This window comes from Alternaria viburni (assembly GCF_023758015.1).
Source record: "Alternaria viburni strain BMP 2772 chromosome Unknown scaffold_29, whole genome shotgun sequence".
NCBI classification, from domain to species: domain Eukaryota; kingdom Fungi; phylum Ascomycota; class Dothideomycetes; order Pleosporales; family Pleosporaceae; genus Alternaria; species Alternaria viburni.
Window position 1 is genome coordinate 460,854 of NW_026055798.1, and position 25,482 is coordinate 486,335.

A 25,482-nucleotide genomic window follows, 5' to 3' on the forward strand; every position below is an offset into this window, starting at 1 on the left:
ACAGTCGATCTTGTCGGTATCCTTGTGAGATGTAAGTCAACTTCAGGTCATGGAGACTGAAATAGCTGACGTTCAGTTGATTCGCCAGTATGTCAGTCATGGAGTACGGCAGTCCGCGACGCTGTTTGCCTCACAACCTGTCCTATCCGAACTACATGTACAGCGATCGCAATGCTCCGCTGTCCTTAGCCCACAATGCGCGAGAAAATCCACGAGGTTATCCCATGGGCGGCCCAGTGGGCGGTATGCATAACCGAGCCAGCATGGAAGAACCCATGATGGGAAATGGGCCAGCGAGACGTCGCATTGCAGTAGCGGTATGTCAACATGTGGTTCAACAATTTCGGAACCATTCACAAAGAACACAATTTCTCGCTGCCCTCCTAACTACATTCTCTATAAATGCTGTTCCTACTTTTACTAACATTGTCTCCAGTGCGCGCGTTGCCGTAAGAGGAAGATTCGATGCAGCGGCGATCCTGGAAATGGTATTGGGTGCGTCAACTGTCGAACGGCTGGAGTAGAACCGGCAGGCTGTCAATTCCACAGAGTACGTTAGTTGCTTGCGTTTTGTACATTCACTCATTCAGTCAGGTGGGATCCGATTCCGTCCACAAAGTGCTAGACGACAGAAGCATGGCTTACAGCCTCAGTGGTATGGCTACCGCGCATAACAACATGATGTCCATGTACTCTACGGGAGGCAATAGCGGTCTTTATGCACGCCCCATGCCAAATCAGCAATATTCACAACTCGATTCGAAGCCGGCCTATTCTTCAGCATGGACTCTTCCCTATTCAGAAGACACATCGCCGGTTGACGCCTACCCTCTCGACCAGCCACCCGCATATCTACCACAGTCTACAGCAATCGCAAACACAAACATGTACACGCCCGCTTATCGCTGGACTCAGCCAACTGCGAAGTCTTTACAGCAAGGAAGCACATACTTTGATCACGACTTGCAATTCGCTCATACAAATGGTCGACTAGCCACACCTTCGGACGTATCCCCTCTCAATACCGGAATGTCTTCTCTGCAATTGACTATCCCTGAGAGGCCCCATCCACGACAACCTCTCCCTCTGGATTCCAGTGTGCCTAGGAGACAACTGCCAATGCCACAACCGAGCCCAGCTCAGAGCAGCCATGTTGTAGACCAGATGCAAGATGCTCGTCTCCGCTCGGCCCAGGCTATTGGCACTTCGGGTATGGACGGTAGAGGCTCTTTCGCGAAATCGTTACTACCGTGGACTACCGACAGCGAGAGTCACGCCAACGCATCCGGGGCGTCATCTGCAGATGCCTTTACCCAACTAATATCCCCGGTCATGCCAGACAACGCGGAGAGCAGGATGGGCTACATGCCAAATACAACGTCGACCGCGGACGATGCGACTGCCACCACCACTGCATCTCAGCTAGAGCTGAACTTCAGTACATCTGGTCTTCTCGAAGGCATGAGTGCGCCAGCTCCAGCGACAAACTACTCCTATGTCCGTGAGACACGCCCAATGACACGCCCAGCCTCACAGACGAATCTATACAGCTACAGCCCTGACTCGTCAAAGCGGAGCTCGCTAAGTGGCGAGTCATCGAGCGATTGCACACTCGTCAGTGGTCATCGCTACACACCTCTCAGCCACAGCCAGACACGGAGCTCCCCAGGAAATCGCAGCTTGCATCGCGAGTCGTGCCAGAATCGGAACATGCAGCCTGTGCAGCTCCACCGCACCTCAATGGGAAACCTCAACAGCACTTACTGAGATACCCTCTTCAGCATCACAGCGAATCAGCCTGCCTGCATCACTCTTCTTACTTCGTCACTATTGCGTAGCCCAATCCTTTTTTCACCACCATGGGGTACTTAATGGTCTGAATTTATGCCAATGTACAACATCTCACATCGCTGCATCCTTGGATAGGGAGCTCCAGCCAGCACGCTGTTCCCTCTCTGCATCTTAGTCCGGGCAATCGACTCGTCGAGCACTCCGTCATCATTATGAGCATGGCTCTCGGCCCGGTTCACGTTACGCTTTCGCATTGTCCTCAGCAACCGGTGAGCCATTCCCGGTTGGCGTTCATCAAACCATGTTTCCTTTCTGCTTATTCAACACTGTGTTGTAACGCTATGTATTCGTCTCGATGTTCTACACTGCATTGCTTTCAGCATCATTGCTACGCTACGAAACGTTACGATTGTTTTCTGCTTGGGCGGCTAATGTCTATTCCTGTACATCAGTATCACTACCATGTCTTCTCATCAAGACAAAACGCCAGGGCCGCTCCTTAAACACACCCCGCATTCTTATCACGTTCACACTCGCTCAAATTGGGAAAAGCACATGTCGCAAGCTTAGTGTGTATAAGGTTGCTGCGCATGCGATACCACGGAAATATAGGAGGTCATGTACCGGATACTTTGTACTGATTAGCATAAAAGGTGTCATGAGCGAATAATGATAATCGTAACGAGCTTCAACCCCACGGTTCCACCTGCAGAGTAAAGCAAGGTACTATCACCACCTGACGCGCGTTGCTCACCACTCTCACGTTGTTCCCAAAATGACATGCACGTTCTCGCTTCTCCAAAGAGTTTACCTTGAGCTGCGCAACCACACTCCAACAGTATACCCCTGCCTGACTTGCAGATACCTCAGCTCACGCCTGATCGCATGTCACTTCCCCCCAAAACACTCGCTGCAAAACCCCGAAAACAGACCCACACCACCTCGTAACGACACACCCCAACCAGCAATCTCTCTTCCACATACCGCTTTCCACCATCCGTCTCCCCACATACATACATCGCAGGCTACACACCGCCCCGAACCCACACAACCAAACGCAGTAAACAAACGCTCGTTTCAGAACACGGGTCCGGGCTGCATCTGGACCCTGCCGCAGGGCAGGTGCAGGCATATCCTCCCTGCTCGCGTTACACACGACAGCCCGTCACACACGCACAAAGCCGGTCAGCAGGTGTCGCACAGCAGACCATGCAAGGACTGGATGCGTAGTATGAGGCTCCACTTCTGTACAGCGCGTATACGGGGATCATCCCAAGAGCGTTGCATGTGTGTTGTAGGAGGGTGCGTGGTGGATGGGAAAAGGGGCCGAGGGGCGGTGTGATGCCGTGTGGATGGGGGAAGTGGTGCCGGGAGGGGGTGGGGGGACACAGAGGTGATGGGTTGGGAGCTAGAAGGAGGGTTTGTGGTATCGAAGGATTTTGTGAAAGGCTGGTTTGGGGGTTAGGGATGGCGGTGGGCAGTAGATGGTGGGTCGTGGTCCACCTGTCATAGCGCTTGCCGCTGAGGAACGCTGGGGTGAAGGCTCTCTCGCTCAGCCTTGTCTTCCCTCGTCCTACAGCTGCTGCTAGCCGGTCGGACATTAAACATCTTTTTGGTCGGGAAAAGCAGCTTACGCTGCTCGGCATGATCAGCGGAAGTATCGCAAACGACGTGCATCAGGCGGTGGATGTTTTAGCGTCTGTGATGTCATAGTCACAGCGCGCATGCAACGGCGTCGCGATTACTCTCGTCCAGGGCTGGAAATAAGAGAATATACAGCTTGCCTTCATATTGACATGGCAGCTGCTCATACATGGCCCGTACCCTTACCATCTTTAATAACTGCTCGTCGTAACACCCAACCTCCCCCCTTCATTCACAAGCACCAACCCATTGCAAAAGCTCCCCGCCCGACTCGCAAGATACAACACCGTTCCACCCATCTCCTCCTCTCCGCCAAATCTTCGTGCAGGAATGAAGTTTGGATCGTCGACGCTCTCTGTACTGGGGTTCCTGCCTTCGATAACTGCGTTGGCCATCTCAGATGGGAAGACTGACATGCTGTTAGCCACGGAGCGGTAGGTTTGTGGGGAGGGGGAGACGAACATCCAGGCGCCAGAGCATTGACTCTGATACCATGCGGCGCAAGCCCTGTACTGGTGTGTTTGACCAAATGCATGATCGCTGCTTTACTCCCCGCGTATGCTGGCGCGCATTGCCATTCACGCAGGAAGGCGCCTACGCTGGATGTAATGATGACTTGTGACTGTATACTCGGTATTTTGCTACCTTCTTTCAGTGGCTTACCAAATCCACCGGCTATGGCATTCTTGTTTCCTGCATCCAGTAGTTCGAGAAAAGCCAGCATGGTAAAATACGTCGCGGTAGTGTTGACATGAAAGGTCTGCGTGAAGTCTTCCATAGATGTTTTCTCGAACATATGCTCCCTCAGTTCTTTGACGCTTGAGCAGGGCATGAAACTTGACGGTGGACCGTAGATACCGGAGTTTGCGACAAGGAGGTTGATGTAGCCCATATCTTGGGTGATGAAGTCCACGGCGGCTTGCAGGGATGCTTTGGATGTGATGTCGCATTGGAGTGGGATGATATTTTCGTGTTGAGAGGCTGCGGTGGAAAGTTTGTCTTCGCGGCGCCCGAGGATGTATATTTTGGATGCGCCGGCGCAGGCGAGGGCGCGGGCTATCATGAGGCCGATCCCTGGCAGTGGTGTTAGGAGTGAAGGAGGTATCGATATGAGATGATGGTAAGAAGAGAAGGTACCTGTGCCTCCGCCTGTAACCACAGCAATCATGCCTTCGACACTGAAAAGCTGTGAAGTATCCATCTCGAGTGCGACTAGTTGATGAAGTGAAGGACTGCTCCTCGTAGGCTCAAGTATATATAGCTCTTGATGCGAGAGTCCATTTAGTAACCACGCTCAAACACCTCGGTGCTGCCTCAGAGTACTATGCATTGGATGTAGACTACACGTGAGATGAGATCAACGCCCGACAGAGAGTCAAGAGCGATAACTCCGCAAACCCCGACAACTTCTCCATGTCCACGCCGCGGCTTACGAACGCCAAGCACATCACGAGACGGATCTCAAAGCAATCCGTGACGCTTCTTGATCATATCCGCGGCCTACGCATCATTAGTATATATGATCACCAGCTTTTCTCGATCATAACCTCACCTTCTCAGCTCCAGCATAAACACTAGCCTGCGGCCCACCACCAGCAACAAGCGGCCACGTACTCGCATCCACCACACTCAGTCCGAACGTGCCATAGACTCTATTCTGCGGGTCGACGACCCCGCCATATTCTCTTGGCATCATAGCAGCAGTGCAGCACTGATGCGCGTTACTTGGCTGCAATGCCGCTTTGATCTTCTCCTTGATATCTTGCTCATTGCTGATGCCCGGTGCGGGTGCTGTCTCTATGGGACCGAGAATGGCGGTATCAGATGTTGCCATTAGTTCGCGGTTCTTCATGTAGATCGCGTATAACATGTCGAGGTCGTTTGGGTCTGTCAGCGCGCCGTAATCGATGAGTGGAGCGTCAAGGATGCTAGTTGAGTTTATGGTGATTGAACCACGGCTGAGAGGGCGGGTCATGTAGATGCTTGTTTCTGGGCCGGTGTTCCATGATAGACCGCCCACGGCCTCTACGTTGATGTCCTTGAGGATGATGGCACGCTGTCTTTCATACCCGGCGAGAACTGATGGGTCGACATCGCTACCAAGTACATCGCTCGGTGAGAGAGAGGACGCTCGAGATATGATGGATGCGGAGTCGTTCGTCCAGTTTAAAAGCGGCAGCTGAATCATGAGATTACCAGTTGTACCAGTGAGGTCGAATGCGCTTGCTTTTCCAGCGTCGTAGAGAGCGCGTTGTTCTGTGGCGTACGTGGCGTTGGACTGCAATGAACCGCCGTTTGGAAAGTGATTAGATGTATCTGTATCAATCAGCCAATCCATAAATGACAGTATGGAATTCAGTCGCGTACAGTTGTAATTCACTTTCAGAACCAGATGATCCTGCAGATTTCGACCGACACCAGGGAGACCTGAAACAGTCTCAATACCCAAGCTCTCCAGATGAGCAGTGTCGCCAATCCCAGAAAGTTGCAGGATCTGCGGGGTATGAACGCTTCCAGCAGCTATGATGACTTCTTTGCTCGCTCGGACAATGTGCTTCTCGCCACCAGACGTGTCAATATACTCCACGCCTACAGCGGTGACAGTCTCGAACAGAATGCGCGATACCGCCGTATCCGAGAGGATATGATAGTTTGGCCTCGCATCATTCCTATGATAGCGATTGATTCGAGCTGAAGAACGCGTCTGGGTTTTGGGGTCAACGGAGCGAAGGAGGCGAAAGATTCCTTGAGCGCGGCCATTGTTGGGATCCAGGGCTGGCTGGATACCTAGCTTTAGGGCTCCGTTGTACATGTTGGCTACCCTGATCGTGAGCTTATAGATACTTCAGCCGGGTCGCTAGAGACTCACCGCTACCCGGGTAGTCATAAGGAGCATGGCTAGCCTGCACTGGACCATCAAAGCCATGTACGGAAACATCCCAAGTAATGTTGTGACGAGCTGCATAAATCGCGTCCGGTGCTGTAAACTTCTCACTCTTCTCATCATCAGCATACTGTTCACAAAGCGAGAGTAAACCATACCTTCTTGAAATACGGAAACAGGTCAGCCCAACCCCAGCCAGTCGCACCCAGTTCTTCCCAAGCGTTATAGAGCTCTGCGTCTGATCGATGGAAGAACATGGCGTTCACAACAGACCCGCCGCCCACCACCCTGCCACATGGCACACCATACGATGTACCACCAAGCGCGGTTTGTGGCGTACTCATCAAGGGCAGCCAGAGGTAAGGCACCGGAAAATAGGCCCCAGGGATCATGATACCATCTTCTCTCTGGTCGAAAGGGCCGTATTCGACTACTAGTACTGTGACTATCGCGTACGATTAATTTGAAGCCTTTCGAGCACGCGAGTGATGTACCATTTGGGTTCTCCGTTAATCGATCTGCAACAGTAAGCCCCGCAATGCCACCACCAGCAACAATGAAATCGTATGCCGTCTCATTGCTGAGCTGTCTTGCTTCAATCACTTGCGCAGTACGTCCGAGATGCGTACGAGCCTCTGTAAGTATAGCGAAGCATAGCAAGAAAACGCTTTGGAGCAGCATGTTGAGGGTCGAGAAGGAAAGGTGGAAGGATCATTTCGAAGAAGCGCGACAGGCGAAGGAAACTTATCATAGAGCAACATGAGCATAGGGTGCTGACAGTAAGCATATGCAGAGCCACGAGAGACCTGCGCGCGACCTGCAGGGCCTTTCTACGCAGGAGAAGCTGGAACGAGTAGGGTAAATGGCTTGCTGTGGTTCATTGGCCACTGCTAATACGATAAAGCTTGTATCTGACTTGCAGGGCCTTGCAGGGCCTTGCAGATTGTAGACTGAACGGGAAGAAATTCGTGCGCGGAAACTCATACATGTGTTATGGATGCGAGGAGGAGATGCAAGAAGCGATTGGGGGGTTGGAGGAACGCGTAGGTTGGACGATATTGGTCTGTGCGACAACGCGTCGAGGTCCCGTCGTCATCATCCCCAACCCTCAACTCAACGTACCAATCTGCCCATGATGACGCGCCAGCCTCGTCGGAACACACGTCGAACTGTCGCTTCAGCGACTTCGTTCTCTTGATGCAGTCATGACCACGGCGCATCCGTAATGTAAAGCGCGAGCAACTTTATAGACATTGGGACAAGGTACACGCGCCGAATGTAGTCTCCCTAGCGGAGGAATACGGCTTTCCATGGTAGCAGCATGTAAGCACTCTCTTGCCTCATATCTCTCCTTCTGGGTCATCACAATACTGACTTCTCTGTCTATAGATCCATGTCTACGGCTCTATGCTCCTCTGTTGCTTCGGTGCCGAATGATGAATGCAACTCTGTGGTTCCCAAAACACCCATGGAGTATGCCGGCATAACCGTCTCTTGTAACGAATGTAGAACTATCCGCGGACATATCGATCGGCCCATATCAATCTAAAGTGGTCGAGCCGGATAAGCAGCTGCTGTCAGGTGAAGAGGGGCCCGAGTGAGGGGTCGTTGCGAGTTTTCTTGGATGGAGCGATGCGTATGGTGAAAGCAGTATGTGGACGTACAATCAGACCGCATGGGAGCTGAGCTAAGCAGCACATATAGGCACAGGAGATGCATAGAGTCATAATCTCATTTCTGCTAGATATCGTCAACCAGACGAACTCTCCCCGAAAAACGCCAAGATGTAAATGCTGAATGCACCCTCACACCAGCCACCGCACTTCATGCTCATCATCGTCATCGTCATATACATCATAAAGAAACCTCTCGCCACTCAACTCCCCTACCCACGCCTAATCCAAACTCTGAATCTGCACCTTAATACACCCCGTCTTGGGATCCGCCGCCGTCTTAAACGCCTCAACCGCATCCTCAAGCTTATACCTATGCGTAACCAGCTTGCTCAAATCAATCACACCAGACTTGTATAACCGGATAGCCTTGGGCCAAGTATTGCAGTAGCGGTACTGGAACTGCAGATCCACCTCGCGGGTACTCAGTCTCATGAAAGGAATCTTCATCTCGTTCTTGCCGACGCCGATGACGAAGACTTTGCCGCCGAATTTGACGGTTTGGATGGCGGCGCAGATGGAGGATTCGACGCCGGTGCATTCCATGGCGTGGCTGGGCTCGACGCCGTCGGTCAGTTTGAGGATGGCGGATTGGAAATCCGTGGCTGAGTGGCTGAATTCGACTTTGTGGGTTAGGACGCCGGGGACGAGGGTTTTGGCGAAGTCGAGACGGCCTTGGTCGATGTCGGTGATTACGAGGGGGGTCGCGCCAGCCGCTTGACAGCAGAGAAGTGTGACGAGGCCGATGGGGCCGGCGCCGCAGACGATGGTGGGGTCACCCAGGCGGATGTTCGCGCGGTCCATGCCAGCAAGAGCAACGGAAAGAGGCTCCAACATGGCGCCGTCTTCGAAGGTCATGCTGTCGGGCAGCTTGTGGCACCACATGGCTGGGTGCTTGAGGTAGCGGCGGAGCAGGCCGGTGACGGGTGGTGTGGACAGGAATTGGACGCGCTCGCAGCCGTTGTAGCGGCCTGTGAGGCAGGGCTCGCATTCGCCGCAGATGATGTTGGGTTCGATGGCTACGCGGTCGCCGGGCTTGAGGTGCGTGACGGATTCGTGGCAGGCCATTACTGTGCCGGCGGATTCGTGGCCGAGGACGTGGGTATCTTCTACGATCATGGGTCCGATGCAGCCCTAGAATTGGAGTTAGCACTTGTTCGTCCTCTGTGTAGCTTTGGAAGCTTTCTGCTGCCGTCAAAACCCCAGGGGCATGGAAAACGTACAGCGTGCCAGAAGTGAATATCACTCCCGCAAATTCCCGTGCTCTTGACATTGATAAGAACCTCGCCTGGCTTCAAATCTCCTCCTCTTTGCACAACCTCCAGACTGGGTTCCGCCTCCGCGACCCAGAGATCATGCGCGGGGTTGGTGTAAACACCGATATTAGCCTTTGACGAGAACTGAACATCCGTGCCGTTGCCATTAGCCTTGCTAACACCGTTCGTCGCCGGCGCAGCAGCAGCCTCAGTGTGTGTGCCGTTCATCTTGGTCGTCTCTTCCTTGATGCTGAGTTGTTGCTTAATCTCCGACGCCCAGCTAGTGAAGAGGGGAAGAGAAGCCATGGAACCAAACGCACGAAAAAGGAACGTTTAAAGGTATGCAATCGCAAGGATGGGGATGATGCAGGAAAGGTCCGATAGTAGAAAGGGTAGGTAAACAAAAAACTGGGGGGGACAACCGCGTCAATAAAGATCACCTGGCCACCTTTTACTACTCCCGCGGCCCTTCTTTTCTGCCTGTCTGCAAGCGTACGCCTTTACCGCTTGGTGCTTGCCAGCATGTACCTAATCCATTACTATAACCCAGACTTTACCCTTCCGCTCCTTCGCAATTGGTGCGGGGCAACCACGCAAACCGCGCCCGTGAATAATACTTCCATTCATGAGAACGTCACGCCGCCCCGCCATGGCAAGTTGGAGGAAGAACCCCACATAGTCGCGCATCACCAGTCTTTCCACGAATGGGAGGGCAGACAAGTCCGCAAGAAGGGGCAGGTACGCGCAAGTATCGGCTTCCCAGTCTGGCAGTTCCGCGATGCAGTTGGACCCCTTGTACGTTTCCGCCGCGAAGCTACGTGGTGGGGTTGGAGGTAGGTGGCTGCAGCTATACTGCTTCTGGTAGTGTAACCTACACCGAACCTCCGAGACTAGTAGAGAGAAGTCGGATTTCACGATAGTTGGAGACGTGGTGTTGAGTGGAGAAAAAACATGCGTAAACCATGAATAGCGTTTGTGTAGCCTCGGCTCGTGACCGATTCGGGATGGGGATGGAAGTGTTTGTTGGTGTGTTGGCTCGGCGCATTCACCGATTGATGGGTTCTAGATGCGGCGGTTGGGTTGTCACGCAGGTACGGTGTACGACGGAAGGATTGATATGTCACGTTGGCGCAGACAGACAATGGTAGTTAGACTATTGCTGTTCATTCGCTTTGCTAGGTGTCATGTCATTTATGGAAGGAAAACACATGTTGAGGAAACCGGGGCGCGTACCTCGTCATCGCATGGAAGTCGCGAACACCACCTGCAAGCACCCTCGTCTTCTTCAATCCCGAAGACGTACACCATCGCAATCCACAGAACCATATCAGCCTATAGAACCGCCCACGCCGCATGCACATCAGACTTCCCGTCTATTTCCATCCCCGCGGTCTCCGGTCCGTCTTTGCTGCACGACTGCGCCGCAATATGTGGCGACTGGACTGGCGGCTTGACGACGCGCATCGCGCTGGCAGTTGCTATGTATATCCAAGTACACGCACAACGATAATACATGCATAAAGAAAGAGAAGCAGTGGTATGGAACCGTTCTTGAAGGAAGACGGAAGAGTTATCGCGCGCGCGTAGGGATTCGGGGTAAGACAGGCAGGTGGCCTTACACCCACACACCTACACTCTCCTTCCCAATCCCATCGGCGAATGTATCGACCCATCATCGCACCACCTTCATTCTCTAACATCACAGCTTTGATCCTTTGTTATAGCTGCCAAGGTATTCAGAGTGGAACGGTGGGATTACTATGGTGGTGCTAAGAGGTCTTGTTTCATCATGCGCATGGTTCGGAAGCTCGTTGTACCGAAGCGAGGCTGCAAGGGACAGAGATGAGGCGAATAGAGGCGTGGTGCATGATTGTTAGAGGTGAGATTGAGATGGGTACTTGGGTGGAGTGAGGGTGGTTCGATGGTGGGTTGTGTTGGAGGTTGGACGTGCTTGGTGAAGGCTTGTCTTGCTTGGTGTGTTGGTTCGTGTGGTCGAGTCTCTCTAGGAGGTACGAGTAAGTATCACCAACACATCAGATATCGAACGCATGCGTAAAAAGAACTCGAGGCATGATAGAGGTTTCCAAAAAGTCTAGTTTCTTTCTTTATTTCTTTCCTTTCCATAATCCGCATATTGTAGTAAGAACACATGAAAATGGAGTGTACCCTTGGGTTACTACTCTGAAGGCTAATCGTAACAAATACATATCAACCTAATATACGCCTTTGACATTTAACCTCGCATACAAAATACACATTCTTGAACAACAGCGTCTAGAAATGCTCCTTCCAGAACTTGAAGTTGACCTCCTGGCATGCCGCCTGCTTACACGCCTTCTTGATGTCGCGCGCCGCAACGTTAGGACCGCAGAAGTAGACACCGACCTCTGTGCGTAGCGTGCTTTCCAGACCATTCATATAAGTCCGGTCCAGGATACCATCGCGCATGCCGCAGAACAGGCGCTGGAAGTCGGGACGACCGAAGTTGGTGCGCGACTTGAGTTCTGTGAGGGGATCCTTGTCGGTGCCTACAGAGTTGAGAACAATGTTTTGCGCAGTGTTGACGTCCATCTTCTGGGTGAGGTAAGTGTGGATGCGCAAGAATTGGTCGCCATCTGCGCCGCCGAGCGACTGCGCTTCAAGCGATGAGAGGAGGGTCTGGAACCATTCGAAGGATGAGGTGTCTTTGCAGACCCAGATGAATTCGACACGGCGGAGACGCTTGGGTGGGTTGGGGCTGAGACGGAGGTGGTAGATGGACTTGAGAATTGAGGCCCAGGGTGTGACACCAATACCGGTTCCGATGAGGACTGCGACTTCGTTCTCGAAAACATCCTCTGCGGGGGCTCCGTAGGGTCCGTCGATGCGGAGAGCGGGCATCTTTTGGCCATGCTGAAGTGCTATTTCGTACATGCCCATGGGGTCGAGCTCGTCGTAGAGCTTGGATTGCGATTGACCAGCACCGAGAGCATCAGCAAGTGCGCGAGTGAAGTCACCAACCTGGCGCACGTGAACCGAGATGTAGGGGTCGTTGGGGCAGGAAGTGATGGTAAATGGATGCCACTGGTGGTAGCTGACATCCGGGCAGTTCAGGAAAAGCCATTGTCCGGGCTTGTACTTCATGCTGGGCTTGGTGAACTGAATCTCAACGGCATCTATTCGGCATTAGTGCAGTCCTTCAAAAACAACGTTGATGATCTGCTTACCGTATGGGTGGCGAACAACCTTGACGATCTGGGTCTGGCGTCTGCAACGAATCTCACGGTAGAGGCGATCGAAGAGGTAAAGACCACCTCCCACAAGCTCCCATCGCCATCCTTCGTAACCAATGCAGTGGGTCCAAAAGTTGTCGTGGTCGAATGGAGAGAAAGCTGGAGCGGTATCACGGACGAAGCAGCTGGTTGCGTGTGTGTACATGCCGAGCAGGAACGGGATAAACAGGTGATGTGTGTACCAAAACGTCTCGAATGATTGTTGGCGAATCCTGTGGTGCGCCGTGGTGTAGATTAGAAGCATGCACAGCAACATGATGTGGCCTGTGATTCCACCAGCCTCGGCGTAATGGATTTGCAGCGCGATCTGGGGTCGGACCTGCACACGTTCGACGTTGAAGAAGCTATCTTTGTTAGTGAAGTCAAGCTTGGTAGGAGGTATATCAACTCACTTGACGTAATGCGCCGCTACGTGGAGGATAGTGAAGAACAACATGGCGTAGGCGACTTGTCGATGGAACCATTGAGACTCATCAAGCGGCAGTACGCGCACCTTGGGACGGAGCCATCGGAGGATGTTTCTGCACATTGGCATGACGATGACCATGGTGTCGACTGACAGGACAAGACCTGCACCACGAGATACCCATACTGAGTACTGCAGAGCGTTAAGCGGTGCTAAACGTGCATCACCAGCTTGTTTCCACCTGACTAAAATTAGTGGTTGATCGATGATATGAGTAAGGGCTTCCTACCATCCTATACCGAACAGGGCCCAATGGAAACCCCAGAAGAAGATGTGAAAGAAGAGTTTTTGTGGCGTAAAGAGCCTGGAAAACGATGTGCCGCCGCCGCCCATGATGAATGTTCTTCCGCGGTAATCGGTTGTGTCGTCAACAAGTCCACCTCAGGCGTGCCGTTCAACGGTGATTATAGAAAAGATTAAAGAGTATACGCGTGGTATAAGCGAACCCAACCAGGAAATAAACGATCCAGTCGAAGTTCGACCCGGCCAGCCAGATACGAAGTGAAGAAAAGAATGTGGGTGTCCCGGGACGAGCGGAGTGATGTAGAGAGAGAGCGCGCGGATGGGGAGGAGGATCCAAGGCTGCCGGGAACCAAGGGTATTAGAGTGTCAAGCCTTGGGAACAAGCCGAGTCAACGTGCGCAGATCAGGTGCAGATAGGCAAAGCCGTAAAACCTGGGTAGAGCGGCACGCTGTGCTGAAACCGACAGGGCCTGTTCGGTACGGATGTGGCTCAAACCGATGCCCCACGAAGGTGCCGTATACCAGGAGCCGTTAAGATGGATGACAGAGGTTATGACCAGGGAGGGACGTGATGCAGAGGAAATCCGGTGGCGCCAAACCTGAATGGGCGCAAGGTCGGATTTTGAGGTATCGAAGTTGGGGGAGGGGTTTGCTGCTATGCGCGAGCGGCTAGTGTGTGAAGAGCGTCTCAGACTTGAAGCGCCAGGCACAGAACCATGTTTTCCTTGCAAATGCGGTCGTATGTTCGGAGCTCAAGATCTTCAGTTGCTCTTGGATAATGCGCAGTAGGAGTGCAGTGTATGCCGGCGAGTGGCGAGGCGATTGCCGTTTCGCTAGTGGATTTGTTGGGGCTGGTGTTGGTGAGGCTGCGAGGCTTGCGAATCTTCACGATCTACAACTGTCAAACTTCAGACGTGAGCACGATCTGACAGATGGGCCTGAGCCGCGTGGTAGGGTTTCGGACGGTATTTCCTGAAGGGTGCGATTGACCGTTGGCAGATGGGCTCCGATTCTTTTGATGGGGTTCACGACGGATAGGCGAGGCGCGCTGAAACGATGCACGTTGGAAGGCGGGTCGTAAAGGGATAGGAAAATCAGGACGGGTATCTGAATGAATCGCTGAAAGTGGTATTCGCTACGTTATGTCGTTAGGTTAGATGCAGAGGCTGGAGCTTTGGGATTGATGACTGCAGTCGCGGAGGGGATAGCGTTGGCAGGTACTCCGGAGTACGGAAGGCACGCATTGGGGTGGCGGATCTGGTTCTAAACTACCGCCCCTTGCGCAGAAGACTGCATCGAAGACGCGAAAGACACATGGTAGGAGCCTGTTGTGGCTTTTGCGTTAGAACCGCCGAGGCTTGAATTCATCGCTGTTGAAGGCTCTCTGTGCTCGTGGTTGGTAGCACCAAATCTAACGGGCGAGCATTGGCGTGGCGCACACGGCCAATCAGGGGCTGTCTCGAAGCGCTCGAGGAACCCCCACAAAGTTTGAGCCCGCTACTGCGCTGTGCTGGCTGCATGTGTACAAGATCTCGCCTCTATTTTGGGACCGTCTCCATCGTACACGGCTCGACGGACGGCAGCATGCGAATTGCCGGCCTCGTGGATGGCCGACGATATGAAGAAAGTCTTGTTAGTCCCGCCTTAGACCGTGATGCGGGAAGCGGTGTGCAGTGCGAAGAAAGCCGAGAGAAGTGGTTCTAGGCGATGTGATGGATGCTGAGTGATGGTGGAGGGCTAGATTCTGGGCTGTCTTCAACTCCGACATCTGGATTACACTATCATAGATTTCCCAATTGGGAAGCAGCGTAAACAGATGCCACGGTCGCGCCTTCCTTTTGCTCGCCGTTGACCAAAGCACACCCGCAGAAAACAACATCAGGCCATTGTTCTGCACACAACCACACATGCCCTCTGATCGACAGCTTGTGAACCACGTTCAATTCTCCGACAGGAGCCCTGCCAAAAGCTTCACCATGAGTGCGAACTGATACCGAACGAGTATCGTACCACTTTGTTTTGCGTCAACGTCTGCCATGGCTGCCAGCCCCCACTGTGACGGCATTGACAGCCACGAGGGCATCTGAAGTAAACTTTGTCGTATGATGTTGTTTGATGAGCAAGCCTGAGGAACCAGGAGCGAGCTTCGATATGATCTTCCATGCAGATGACTGATCATCATGCACCAGGTTTGCGGTTGGAGAACCTGAGGCACAGAACAGAAACCGGGACTCAGGCATCCGTCGGGACGGATTATCTGAGTGCTGCCGTGCCGCACGTGCGATGGCGATATCTGCGGAGAATTACCTATTCGATCAGAGTGGCCGATTGTTCGCACTGCGCTGGTTTCATGGCTATCGTGTACGTCAGAGCCAGCGGTAACGCGAATCGGCTTGCGTAAAGGCGTTTTGCAAACTCTTCGTCCGCCACCATCAAGGAAGTAGCGGTATAGAATTTGGATAATGATCTGAATAATGTCTCCGCCGAGAAACAGTCACCAAGTCTTAGGCAGATGCTACAAACCACGTGAACGCGAAGATTCACGCCTAGCTCCGCCCTCGCTACACTACCTTTGCCAAGCTAGCGAGCATCAGCCGTTCATAGGATTGATAGGATAGACTAAATTGGCGGCGCGATCCAGGATACTGGCACCGTGGCTGCAGAGAGGCTGGTGTCGCATGCAGCATCACAGCAGCCCAGCCAATCGCGCCGCCCACACGCCCAATCGTCCACGAAGCGGGTCAAGCGGCTACGAGCGACCATCTCTCCCCCCAGCGCGCGCCGAGCCAGAAGAAGAGTGCGACCAGGGTGCGCGATGCAAGGCCCTGGCGCATAAACTGTCTCTACAATTGCGGTCGACACCCGCTGTCGCTCCCGATATACTGACACGCCTGCCGTCGCGAAGCTCAACGGCAACACCACGCTGCCTGAACACCTAACACGCCTGATACTCGCCTACGCCTCAGCCCACCATAACACCTACCCACTATACACTCCACTCGAGTTGCTCCGTGCCTGATCTCCCCAGAAGCCTTACCGCTTTCGCCACGCCTACGAACCGCCCATCCGCGACCAAGCCAGTGTCTATAACACAAAACCTCGCCCTGCCACACCCAAGCCCATCGATGCTCATCTGTCGCTGAGGGACTACTGGTAGTCGAAGGGACATTTCCACTTTCTTTTCTTCATTTTTTCTATTTGCCTTTATTTTCTCACCTATACGACCGCGGGCTCGGTTTATTGCTCGTATCCTTTCTTTATAATACCCGTATTTCGACAATGGGCAAGTTAATCAAGAACCACTGGGCGCGCCTCGTCATCCTCACGGCTGCTGCGTGTAAGTCTTACCCCACAACCATCGACACCACCACCAACACCATACTAATCACAACTCCAGATCAAATAGGAGCTGCACTCGAATGCTTCTTCTGGCCCAAGATCTTCTGGGACTTTGCTACCAAGAACCTCGATGGCGCCGTAAAGCCCATCCCCGTACTCCAAGTCATCAACATGATTCTCGGCTTCATTGGTCTAGCATGGGAATGGCCATTGCCACTGCTCGCCGGCACAGGACTGCACCGCTCGATTGAAGCGCGCCTGATCATCTACCCGCTCAGTGCGCTGTGTGCGCTCTTGATCTACCAAGGCACCAACTCGGGACTCTACTACATCATCGGCATGGGAGCGTACTTCTGGGCGTTTAGCGAGGGCGAGGTATGTGCCATTCTATCTCTATTAGACATCGACGTACTAACGTTATCCAAGGTTGTCTGCCCCGAGCCATGGACTCTCCCCAAGCGTGGTTCCACAGCCCGCAAGATGACCGCATAGTCTGGCCCTTCCATAGACAGCAACAACAATGCACCTCAACTTCGCTTCTCAACAAATTATACCCGCACACACGCCTTTCCATGTACAATGTCCACGTAGACGACGTACCACTCCCAACTCTCTGGCAGACCACCCACCAATGATTTAGCGATTTTCCGGAACCGCCCCACGAGCGGAGGCGTTCATACTCAGCATCTAAGACGAGCAGCAGCATTCATCTCACGATACCAAAAACCCCAACAAACGAGCAGTCGAGCATCCTATCCCTACCAGAACGCACCGAACGATCTTATTCACTATTCCACGGCGTCATGCAGCGAATATACGGGCGCTAGGTGTTTGCACTACTTAACAACTTAACAAACGAACAAAAATGAATCAATAACCCAAAAACACATCATTGTGCATTTGCTCACTGCACTTCTCAGTCCTTCCATACATCACTCTCATCCAACGTTGCCATTCTGCAAGGATTTACCTTCTTGCCTTTTGCTCTGACTGCTGTGACATCTCTGACATGACAAAACCTGAGGCAACTCCTCGTTTCAGCCCCATCCACACCCCACAATTCCCTTCCCGTTTTGCTTTCCCGTTGTATGCAGTGTATGCCTTGGCCTAACGAGCTTCTTACAGCTTGTGCCTCAGTCAAGGAAATTGGCTGAGGAGGCGGTGTCTTGATTTGAGTGAAAGGGAATGACATGCGTGGCGTGCGCATACTAATCAGAGGGTTTGACGAATTTCGATGTACGCTAGCTTAACACGGAGTAGAATATAGCAGAAGAAGTGTGATTGTGACCTCAGGAAAACAGACGTTAGCATTAGTTTTTCAACGAGAGATAGACAAAGAGGTAAGATCATGACATGATATTGTCGTAGCTTCATCAACGCGCCACCCCTCTACATGAACACCACAAAACAGCCGTAGCCGCCGCCTTCTACACTACAAACCCCGAGACAACCCAACCGAGCTCAGACTAAAAACGAAAAGCCAACTACTACCACACTCCAGATGTCATCCCCTAAATCATGCTAATCTACTCCCCCTCCGGCCCCTCAATCAAAATCTTAATCCCCTTCCCTTCCTTGACATCCGCAAACGCCTTCTCCGCCTCATCAAACTTGACCTTGCCCGTAATAAGCTCTTTGACGCTGATCCTGCCGCCCGCAACGAGATCGATGGCGGTTTGGTAGTCGCCGGAGCCGTAGCGGAAGGAACCCTTGACGTTGAGTTCCTTGGTGCACATGGCCATGATGGGGAAGTTGATGTCGGGTTTGCCCATGCCGCCCTGTTCCAAGTATTAGTATAGTGAAGACAATGGGGAGGAGGTAAGTGAGGGTGTGTGACAACATACCTGAACATAAGTCCCCCCCATCCTCAACGCATGAATAGCAGTCTGAATACACGGCTCCGCGCCACTCGCATCAATAATAACATCCGCGCCCATACCCAGCCCACACTCCTTAACCAGATTCTCAGCATTCTCCTGCGCGCTCACTCGCGCAGACTTGAAACTCGCGTTCGCCGCGTACTTGAGCGCAAAGTTGAGCCGCTCGTCGTTGATATCGACGGTCACAATCTTCTTCGCGCCGTACGCCTTCGCAACAGCGCAGCACAGCAGACCAACAGGCCCGGCACCGAATACAACAACGGAGTCGCCGGGCTTAATAGCCGCTTGTCGCGTAATGTGCACAGCAACAGCCGTAGGTTCAATAAGCGCACCCTCCTCCATACTCATATTGCCCGGTAACTTATAGCAGTAATCCTCCGGCAGCGTATAATACCTCGCGAGCGTACCATCATACGGCGGCGTCGCCGCAAACGCCATGTCAGGACACAAATTGTATTTCCCGTCTTTGCAGCGGACGCAGCGGCGGCAGGGCACACCGGGTTCCATGGCGACTTCATCGCCCACTTTGAGGCTCTTGACTTTGTCGCCGACGGCGTGCACGATGCCCGCGGATTCATGGCCGAGCACCATTGGCTTCTCGACGACGAAATGCCCGATTCGGCCTTCGACCCAGTAGTGCACGTCTGAACCGCAGATGCCGGTCCATCGCGGGCGGACGAGGACGTCGTAGGGGGAGGGGAGAGAGGGGATGGGCCGGTCTTCGTATATGACTTCGTTTTTGGCTTTGAGGATGAAGGAGGGGTTCTGGGGGGTGTGTTAGTTGGCTGTAAACATGGCTGAAGCGCGAAGATCCATGGTGTTGGAAAGGTATCGCATGTTTGGAGGGGCATGGTGGGGCAGTCAAGCTATACCTTCTGGGTTGCTGTTTGTGTCGCCATCGTGATATATTGTGAGATTTTCAAGTTCTGTCGCAATCGTTAAAGAATCAATTGTTTGGGAAAAGAAATAAGTAAGAACACGTCCACTCCAAACTCACGCGCAGGTGAAATGCTAATGACGATACAAACGGTGGATCCTAGTAGCCCTCGCGGCAAGCTATCCCGCCTGGGTTAGCAAATGCCCCTCCATTGCAGGCGGGAGTCTGGAAGCTGTCCAAATTATCCGTATTAATTATCCGGCGCTTGCATCACTGTTCTTGGAAAGCTGGAGTGGGTATCTCGGCGTTGTTCCGAGGTCGCTATGCAGCGCCGCGGCTATGCGACTGACGAAACCAAATTGCGCATGTTCCGGTTCGTGGGACACCTTGCCACTTCGCCTTAGTGTAAGCTCGCCGGGTCTTTTGAGAGGGTAATGTGCGGCAATCTTGGTTGGAATATCTCAGCTGGCCTTTGAATTTTGCCTTTTCCAACATGACCACCAGCAGGTCACGAGTGCATCATCGTCTTGATCTTCGCTCGCCTCGGACGGGCCCCAGTCATCGCGTCCTTTCTCTTCTCCTTCTTCCACTACCTGTAGCCCAAGCTCTAACATCCGGCGGCGAAAGTCCTTGATTTCAGGCAAGTAAGCGTCCCTGTATGGGAACTCGATGATCACTGTAGCGTTGTCGTCCCGGGCCAGCCAAACGCCGATAGTATCGACCAACATGCGCGGATGGTCTGGGGAGTAGAGCGAATCTGCAGCAAGAATCAAGGGGAATTTGGCAGGAATGGGCGCGTCATCGCCAGTACTGTTATCGTCTGGCAGTGGCTCACAGGAGGTTGGATTTGTCCAGTCAAGCATAGCTGTGCGGACTGTCCCACCATTGAGACTGACGGCCTCCCGATTCTGTTGCGCATTGTAGGCCAGGTTTGGACAGATGCTGGGCAGATCTGTCAAAACAACGTCTGCGCCCAAGCCTGCCATTGCCAGTCCAACCAAGCCCGTACCCGATCCAAGCTCAAGGACTTGTAGCCGATTTTGTGTGTCCGAGGAGACGAGATGGAAGGTTCTGAGGCGCTTCGCAAGCATATAGGAAGCAGCCCAGGTCTTCAGGCCCAGATCGTCGCCTGTCATGGCAGGCTCGTGGATCTTAAGCTCGAATGCGTCGGACGAGGTGGGAATCTGGAAAGTGCGCGACATGGTGCTCATGGCAGATCGACCGGATCGCTCACTGAGGCGCGCGCTGGCTTGATCCCATATGCGCTCCTTGACTTCATCGTCTTCTATCCATTGCAGCCCGCTACTGATAATGGTCGTGAGGTATCGTGTGACGCCCTCTGGATTGACCTGAACTGCAGGCTCGCGCGCCTCTATCACTGCCTTCCCATCGCGGTCTGTGTGCCTTGTAGTTGTATATTCCCACGAAGGCGGAGCGGTGGTGAGGAGCGCGAGGGTTTCGAGGAGGGCCTCAGCGGAGGGCTTGGTGTAGAGTTGCGGTAGGTCAAGGACTAGACATGGATTTAGCACCAAGACATGCAGATGCAAGGCGCAGATGTATACCATCTAACATGGACATTTTGAAGCGACTATGGCGAATGCGCGGGAAAATTGTTGGTCGGTGGGGTGCAGTACTCACCAGGTCCAGCGCGGGCCCAAGCTAGCCACCGCGGGGCTAAGATGCAGGTACCACAAGCAGATATTCTGATAGTCCAACGCTGCCTATTCGCCCGTCTCAAGCCTTCTTTAGGGTCGTCTTAAAGCCGTAGTATGCTTGGTCCATGTCGAATTGGAACTCGCGCGACTGCTCGTCGCTCAGTTTCTCGGCGGCCCGCATTTGGTTCAGAGTAATCAGCCACTGCACAATCTTGCCCTTATTCTCGAATTCGACATCTGTGACCTTGTTGACAGCCTGGATGATCTCGACAAGGAGAGGGTGTAGGGTGTCTTTCTCCACCAGCCCGATCTTGATAGCGTCGAGCAGGGTGATGAAGGTCTCGGTCGCGTTGACGACCAGCGTGGCGTCAGCAAAGTCGCCTGACTGAGCTGGCCGTGATGGGCCCTGTTCGATGGTAGCGGGTATGCCGACGCGCAGTCGTTCGATAGCTCGTGGACATTCCATCTGGAGTCGTGTCAGCCTAGTACTGGAGAAGCTCGAGACTTGCTATGACATACGTGCCATTCCTTTGCAAACTGATCCAGGTCACCGAATGCCCGCGCGACAGTCTCATTGGCCAGATTGGACTTGTACTGCTTCATCAAGCGGTTGCATGTCTCGGTGTAGTCGGCTTCGGCGATGGAGTCTTTGAGGTAGGCCTTTTCTATGGCGTCGAGCGTGATGATGATGCTGTAGATCTCGGCCAGCGAGTCGTTCAGGTCGCGCTCGGCATTGGTCGTTGAGAGCTTGACTTCCTGGGTAGAAGGTGAGTATGCGCATGCGGAGTGGGACTGATGCGCGTCGTACCTCATCAAGGTTGATGGTCGCGGAAAGATTAGAGCGCGGAATGTACGGCGTCGGCGCGTAGGCCAGCTGCCTGCCGTAGGACATTGTAGCGATGAATTAATCTGTCGTATAGGGTCGCGGGCTTAGTTGAGTGGTGCACAGTTGTGTTATCGATGCGCCGCAGCTCATCGCGTGGGGAAGGCGCTAGGGATCCAGTGCAGGGTCCTTAGCGCTGGAACTTTTTCGAGGCCCAAGTTTTTCAACCGCCAGCTGCACGCCCGGCCAACAACACCCTCGCGCCTACGAGGAACCGCCAAATACCGCCGTCATGCCCGTCTCCAAGGCGACCAAGAAGTTCCAGAAGGACAAGCTCGGCGACGTCATCAAGCGCCGCAAGGATGTCGCCAAAGTCAAGCAGAGGAAGCAGATGGACACCAAGAAGAAGGAGCGCAAGGCCCGCGACAATGCCAAAGCCGACGACCTAGAGGAGGAAGCCGCCAAGAAGCCCAAGACGAACGGCGCAAAGGACGACAACCTGGGCGAAATGTCCATGGATCAGTTCTTCCAAGGCGGTTTCCAGATTCCTGAGATGAGCAAGAAGAAGACCAAGCCCAAGACCGGCAAGCGCAAACGTACACCCGTCGAGGAGGATGCGTCGGAAGGCTCTGATGAGGACATGGAAGATGCGCCCGACGGCACCGACGAGTCCGGCTCCGAAAGCGACTCTGGCGACGACGCAGACACACACAAGGCGCAGCTCGAAGGACTGGCGGAGAAGGACCCCGAGTTCTACAAGTACCTCAAGGAGAACGACGCGGAGCTATTAGACTTTGCCGAAGACGCCGACCTTGCAGAAATTGACGCTCTGTCTGCCAGTGAAGACGAGGCCACACCAAGAAAGAAGCAGAAAGCCCAGAAAGCGCAAGAAAGCGCATTCGACGACGAGGAAGACTCGGGCAATGAGCTTGGTTTGAAGACAATCCAAAAATGGAAGGCTGCCATGGAGTCGAAACATTCCCTGCGCGCCATGAAGGAGGTCGTTCTGGCCTTCCGCGCTGCATCACACATGAACGACTCGGAGGCTACTAAATCATACAAGTACTCTATAACCGATCCAGACGGTACGTCCATAAACTCCCGCCATAAGATCCAGACTAACAGTATGTAGTGTATCATCAAGTTCAAGTAACCACTCTTCACCTAGTACCCAAGGTTCTCCAACATCACTTGCCCGTCAAGGAGAGCGCTGGAGGCAGGATGTAAGTAATCACCCTACTTCTTCAGGATATTCACTAACAATCTCAGTCGCGTTGCTACCGACTCGAAGAAGTTCCGCACACTTACTCCCCTCCTCAAGTCGCATACCGTCTCGATACATCACCTCCTTGAGAACCTGTCCGATGCGAAGACCCTCCAGATGACGCTAGACTCGCTCTCCCACATGCTCCCATACATTCTGTCCTTCAAGAAGGTCGTGCGCGAGGTTGTGCGCTCTGTCGCATCAGTCTGGTCGGATAGTGCCAACAACGACGGAACAAGAGTGTCGGCTTTCTTGGTTCTGCGACGACTAGTAGTCATTGCCGACCCAAGCATCCGCGAGGCTGTCTTGAAGCAGGTATACCAGGGCCTGGTCAAGAGCGCGAGGAATACCACAATCCACACCATCCAGGGTATCAACCTGATGAAGAACACCGCAGCCGAGCTCTGGGGCATCGATCCCACTGTTGGCTACACCACAGGCTTCGGCTTCATCCGCCAGCTCGCGATACATCTACGCACAAGCATCACCAATAAGACAAAAGACTCCTACAAGACCGTCTACAACTGGCAGTACGTCCACTCGCTCGACTTCTGGTCAAGAGTCATCTCCATGCACTGCGAGACCCTCCGCGAAGCAGAGTCCGGCAAACCCTCACCCCTCCGCCCCCTCATCTACCCCGTCGTCCAAGTCACCCTCGGAGCCATGCGTCTAATCCCCACATCGCAATACTTCCCCCTACGCTTCCAACTCATCCGCTCGCTGCTCCGCATCGCCCAAGCAACCTCCACCTACATCCCGCTCGCGCCCGCCCTCGTCGAAGTCCTCAACTCGGCCGAGATGAAGAAGCCCCCCAAGCCCAGCACCCTCAAAGCCCTCGACTTCAGCATCAGCATCCGCGCAACAAAAGCCTTCCTGCGCACACGCATCTACCAAGACGGCATCGGCGAGCAAGTCGCCGAACTCCTCTCCGAATTCTTCATCCTCTGGACAAAAAACATCGCCTTCCCTGAACTCGCCCTCCCCGTCATCGTCATGCTAAAGCGCTGGGTCAAAGCCATGACGAAGAAGAGCTCCGGAAACAAAAACACTAAAGTCTCCTCGCTCATCGCGCTGCTCGTCCAGAAACTAGAGGCTAATTCCCGTTGGGTCGAGGAGAAGAGGAATAAGGTTGAGTTTGCGCCGAATAACCGTGCGGGTGTCGAAGGGTTCTTGAAGGATGTAGAGTGGGATAAGAGCCCGCTCGGCGCGTATGTGGCGGGTCAGCGTAAGAGCAGGGAGCAGAAGGCGAAGTTGCTCGAGGAGGCAAGGAAGACGGAGGATAGGAAGAGGAGGGAGGGGGAGAAGTATGATAAGAAGGGTGGAGAGGAGTTTGCGGCGGATGAGGAGGATGAGGAAGAGGAGGTTGACCTCGAGGGGTTGAGTGATGAGGATTTGGAGATGGATGATGATGAGGAGGAGAGTGATGATGAGTAGAGTGGTTGGGTTTTGTACTGTATCGGATGTTTTGGTGTTGGGTTACACGGATATGTATGTGTGCATGTCTGTAGTAGAGATGGACGCAACGTATGTGATGGGATATGGCTGTGCAATGTAATGCGGCATGTTTCCCTGGATGATCTTCCTTGTTTTGTTCATGCGAGTGATGGCGAGTTCAATACATGGATGAATTCGTTCCTCGGTGAGCTGATACAGTATGCTGAAGGTATACGATATATGAAGTTTTGTATCTACATTGCCTTAGTATGCGGTGTATAGTTCAGACAGTTGTATAACCAGAGCACAATTCAGCATTACAATGTGTCGGGTTAACTGCCATGTTCAGGCGTGCGTTAAATACTTTGTCCTGTTCCACTTGAAACTTACCCCATGTAGAGGCCAATATGCAAGTTTATCTAGACTACTGTGACTCACCCCTTATATCAGCTCATATGTGCATTGCATAGCCTCTGGACACGAAATACTCTGGCTCTAACATGCATTAGTTGCATGCAAAAATGACCGTTCTTCTATAAGATATAATTGTTCGGGGTAAGATTATCGCTTTCATCCCTCGTATATGCATGCTATAGGCATTGGTGACTCCAACACGCATTTTCTTGTGACTTTTGTTAAATGTAAATTCAGAGGAATACCTACACCCATGTCGAACGAGAAAACGCGTGAGCCAATCAAGACGCGTCGATAATGAGAGACTAGCGCGGCATCCGCGACATCGAGCACTTGCGGTCAACCATCGAATAGTATATAAACCTCACCCATTTCCTCCCATTCATCTTCAGCATCAATTCAACTTTCGATGCCAATTACATAGTTTTGATTATCACGGTTGCAGCTGTCTCACAGACATCTCGCAGCTTCTAGTAGGGTCTAGTAGAAGACTCAGAATTACCTGCACGCGTGCTTCCCCAAGGCCGCAGCGGATTAGCACCGGAGGTCCATTACACTCCACGTCAT

General features: G+C 53.1%; 9 protein-coding genes across 9 annotated transcripts; 2 read left to right on the plus strand and 7 right to left on the minus strand.

The window, feature by feature from the left end:
* Positions 1–3,626: 3,626 nt before the first annotated feature.
* Positions 3,627–4,636, minus strand: SAT3 (Short-chain dehydrogenase/reductase sat3; the record flags this gene model as incomplete). Its single annotated transcript, XM_049359154.1, has 3 exons — positions 3,627–3,844; positions 3,898–4,509; positions 4,573–4,636. 3 exons carry the CDS (start codon positions 4,634–4,636, stop codon positions 3,627–3,629), a joined length of 894 nt encoding a protein of 297 aa, XP_049206532.1.
* A 339-nt stretch (positions 4,637–4,975) lies between these two features.
* On the minus strand, positions 4,976–6,247 carry J4E79_010316 (uncharacterized protein; the record flags this gene model as incomplete). The annotated part of the gene is made up of 1 exon (XM_049359155.1): positions 4,976–6,247. One exon carries the CDS (start codon positions 6,245–6,247, stop codon positions 4,976–4,978), a length of 1,272 nt encoding a protein of 423 aa, XP_049206533.1.
* Positions 6,248–8,214: 1,967 nt separating this feature from the next.
* J4E79_010317 (uncharacterized protein) lies at positions 8,215–9,554 on the minus strand (the record flags this gene model as incomplete). The annotated part of the gene is made up of 2 exons (XM_049359156.1): positions 8,215–9,126; positions 9,216–9,554. 2 exons carry the CDS (start codon positions 9,552–9,554, stop codon positions 8,215–8,217), a joined length of 1,251 nt encoding a protein of 416 aa, XP_049206534.1.
* A 1,968-nt stretch (positions 9,555–11,522) lies between these two features.
* On the minus strand, positions 11,523–13,319 carry J4E79_010318 (uncharacterized protein; the record flags this gene model as incomplete). Its single annotated transcript, XM_049359157.1, has 4 exons — positions 11,523–12,403; positions 12,455–12,864; positions 12,913–13,167; positions 13,216–13,319. The coding sequence occupies 4 exons, from the start codon at positions 13,317–13,319 to the stop codon at positions 11,523–11,525; spliced, it is 1,650 nt and encodes a 549-aa protein (XP_049206535.1).
* Positions 13,320–16,508: 3,189 nt separating this feature from the next.
* J4E79_010319 (uncharacterized protein) lies at positions 16,509–17,060 on the plus strand (the record flags this gene model as incomplete). The annotated part of the gene is made up of 3 exons (XM_049359158.1): positions 16,509–16,566; positions 16,627–16,943; positions 16,995–17,060. 3 exons carry the CDS (start codon positions 16,509–16,511, stop codon positions 17,058–17,060), a joined length of 441 nt encoding a protein of 146 aa, XP_049206536.1.
* Positions 17,061–18,094: 1,034 nt separating this feature from the next.
* Positions 18,095–19,347, minus strand: J4E79_010320 (uncharacterized protein; the record flags this gene model as incomplete). The annotated part of the gene is made up of 3 exons (XM_049359159.1): positions 18,095–18,346; positions 18,413–19,213; positions 19,321–19,347. 3 exons carry the CDS (start codon positions 19,345–19,347, stop codon positions 18,095–18,097), a joined length of 1,080 nt encoding a protein of 359 aa, XP_049206537.1.
* Positions 19,348–19,786: 439 nt separating this feature from the next.
* Positions 19,787–20,903, minus strand: J4E79_010321 (uncharacterized protein; the record flags this gene model as incomplete). Its single annotated transcript, XM_049359160.1, has 2 exons — positions 19,787–20,835; positions 20,888–20,903. The coding sequence occupies 2 exons, from the start codon at positions 20,901–20,903 to the stop codon at positions 19,787–19,789; spliced, it is 1,065 nt and encodes a 354-aa protein (XP_049206538.1).
* Positions 20,904–21,059: 156 nt separating this feature from the next.
* Positions 21,060–21,872, minus strand: J4E79_010322 (uncharacterized protein; the record flags this gene model as incomplete). Its single annotated transcript, XM_049359161.1, has 3 exons — positions 21,060–21,446; positions 21,500–21,736; positions 21,789–21,872. The coding sequence occupies 3 exons, from the start codon at positions 21,870–21,872 to the stop codon at positions 21,060–21,062; spliced, it is 708 nt and encodes a 235-aa protein (XP_049206539.1).
* A 223-nt stretch (positions 21,873–22,095) lies between these two features.
* Positions 22,096–24,501, plus strand: J4E79_010323 (uncharacterized protein; the record flags this gene model as incomplete). Its single annotated transcript, XM_049359162.1, has 3 exons — positions 22,096–22,888; positions 22,936–23,026; positions 23,073–24,501. The coding sequence occupies 3 exons, from the start codon at positions 22,096–22,098 to the stop codon at positions 24,499–24,501; spliced, it is 2,313 nt and encodes a 770-aa protein (XP_049206540.1).
* Positions 24,502–25,482: the final 981 nt, after the last annotated feature.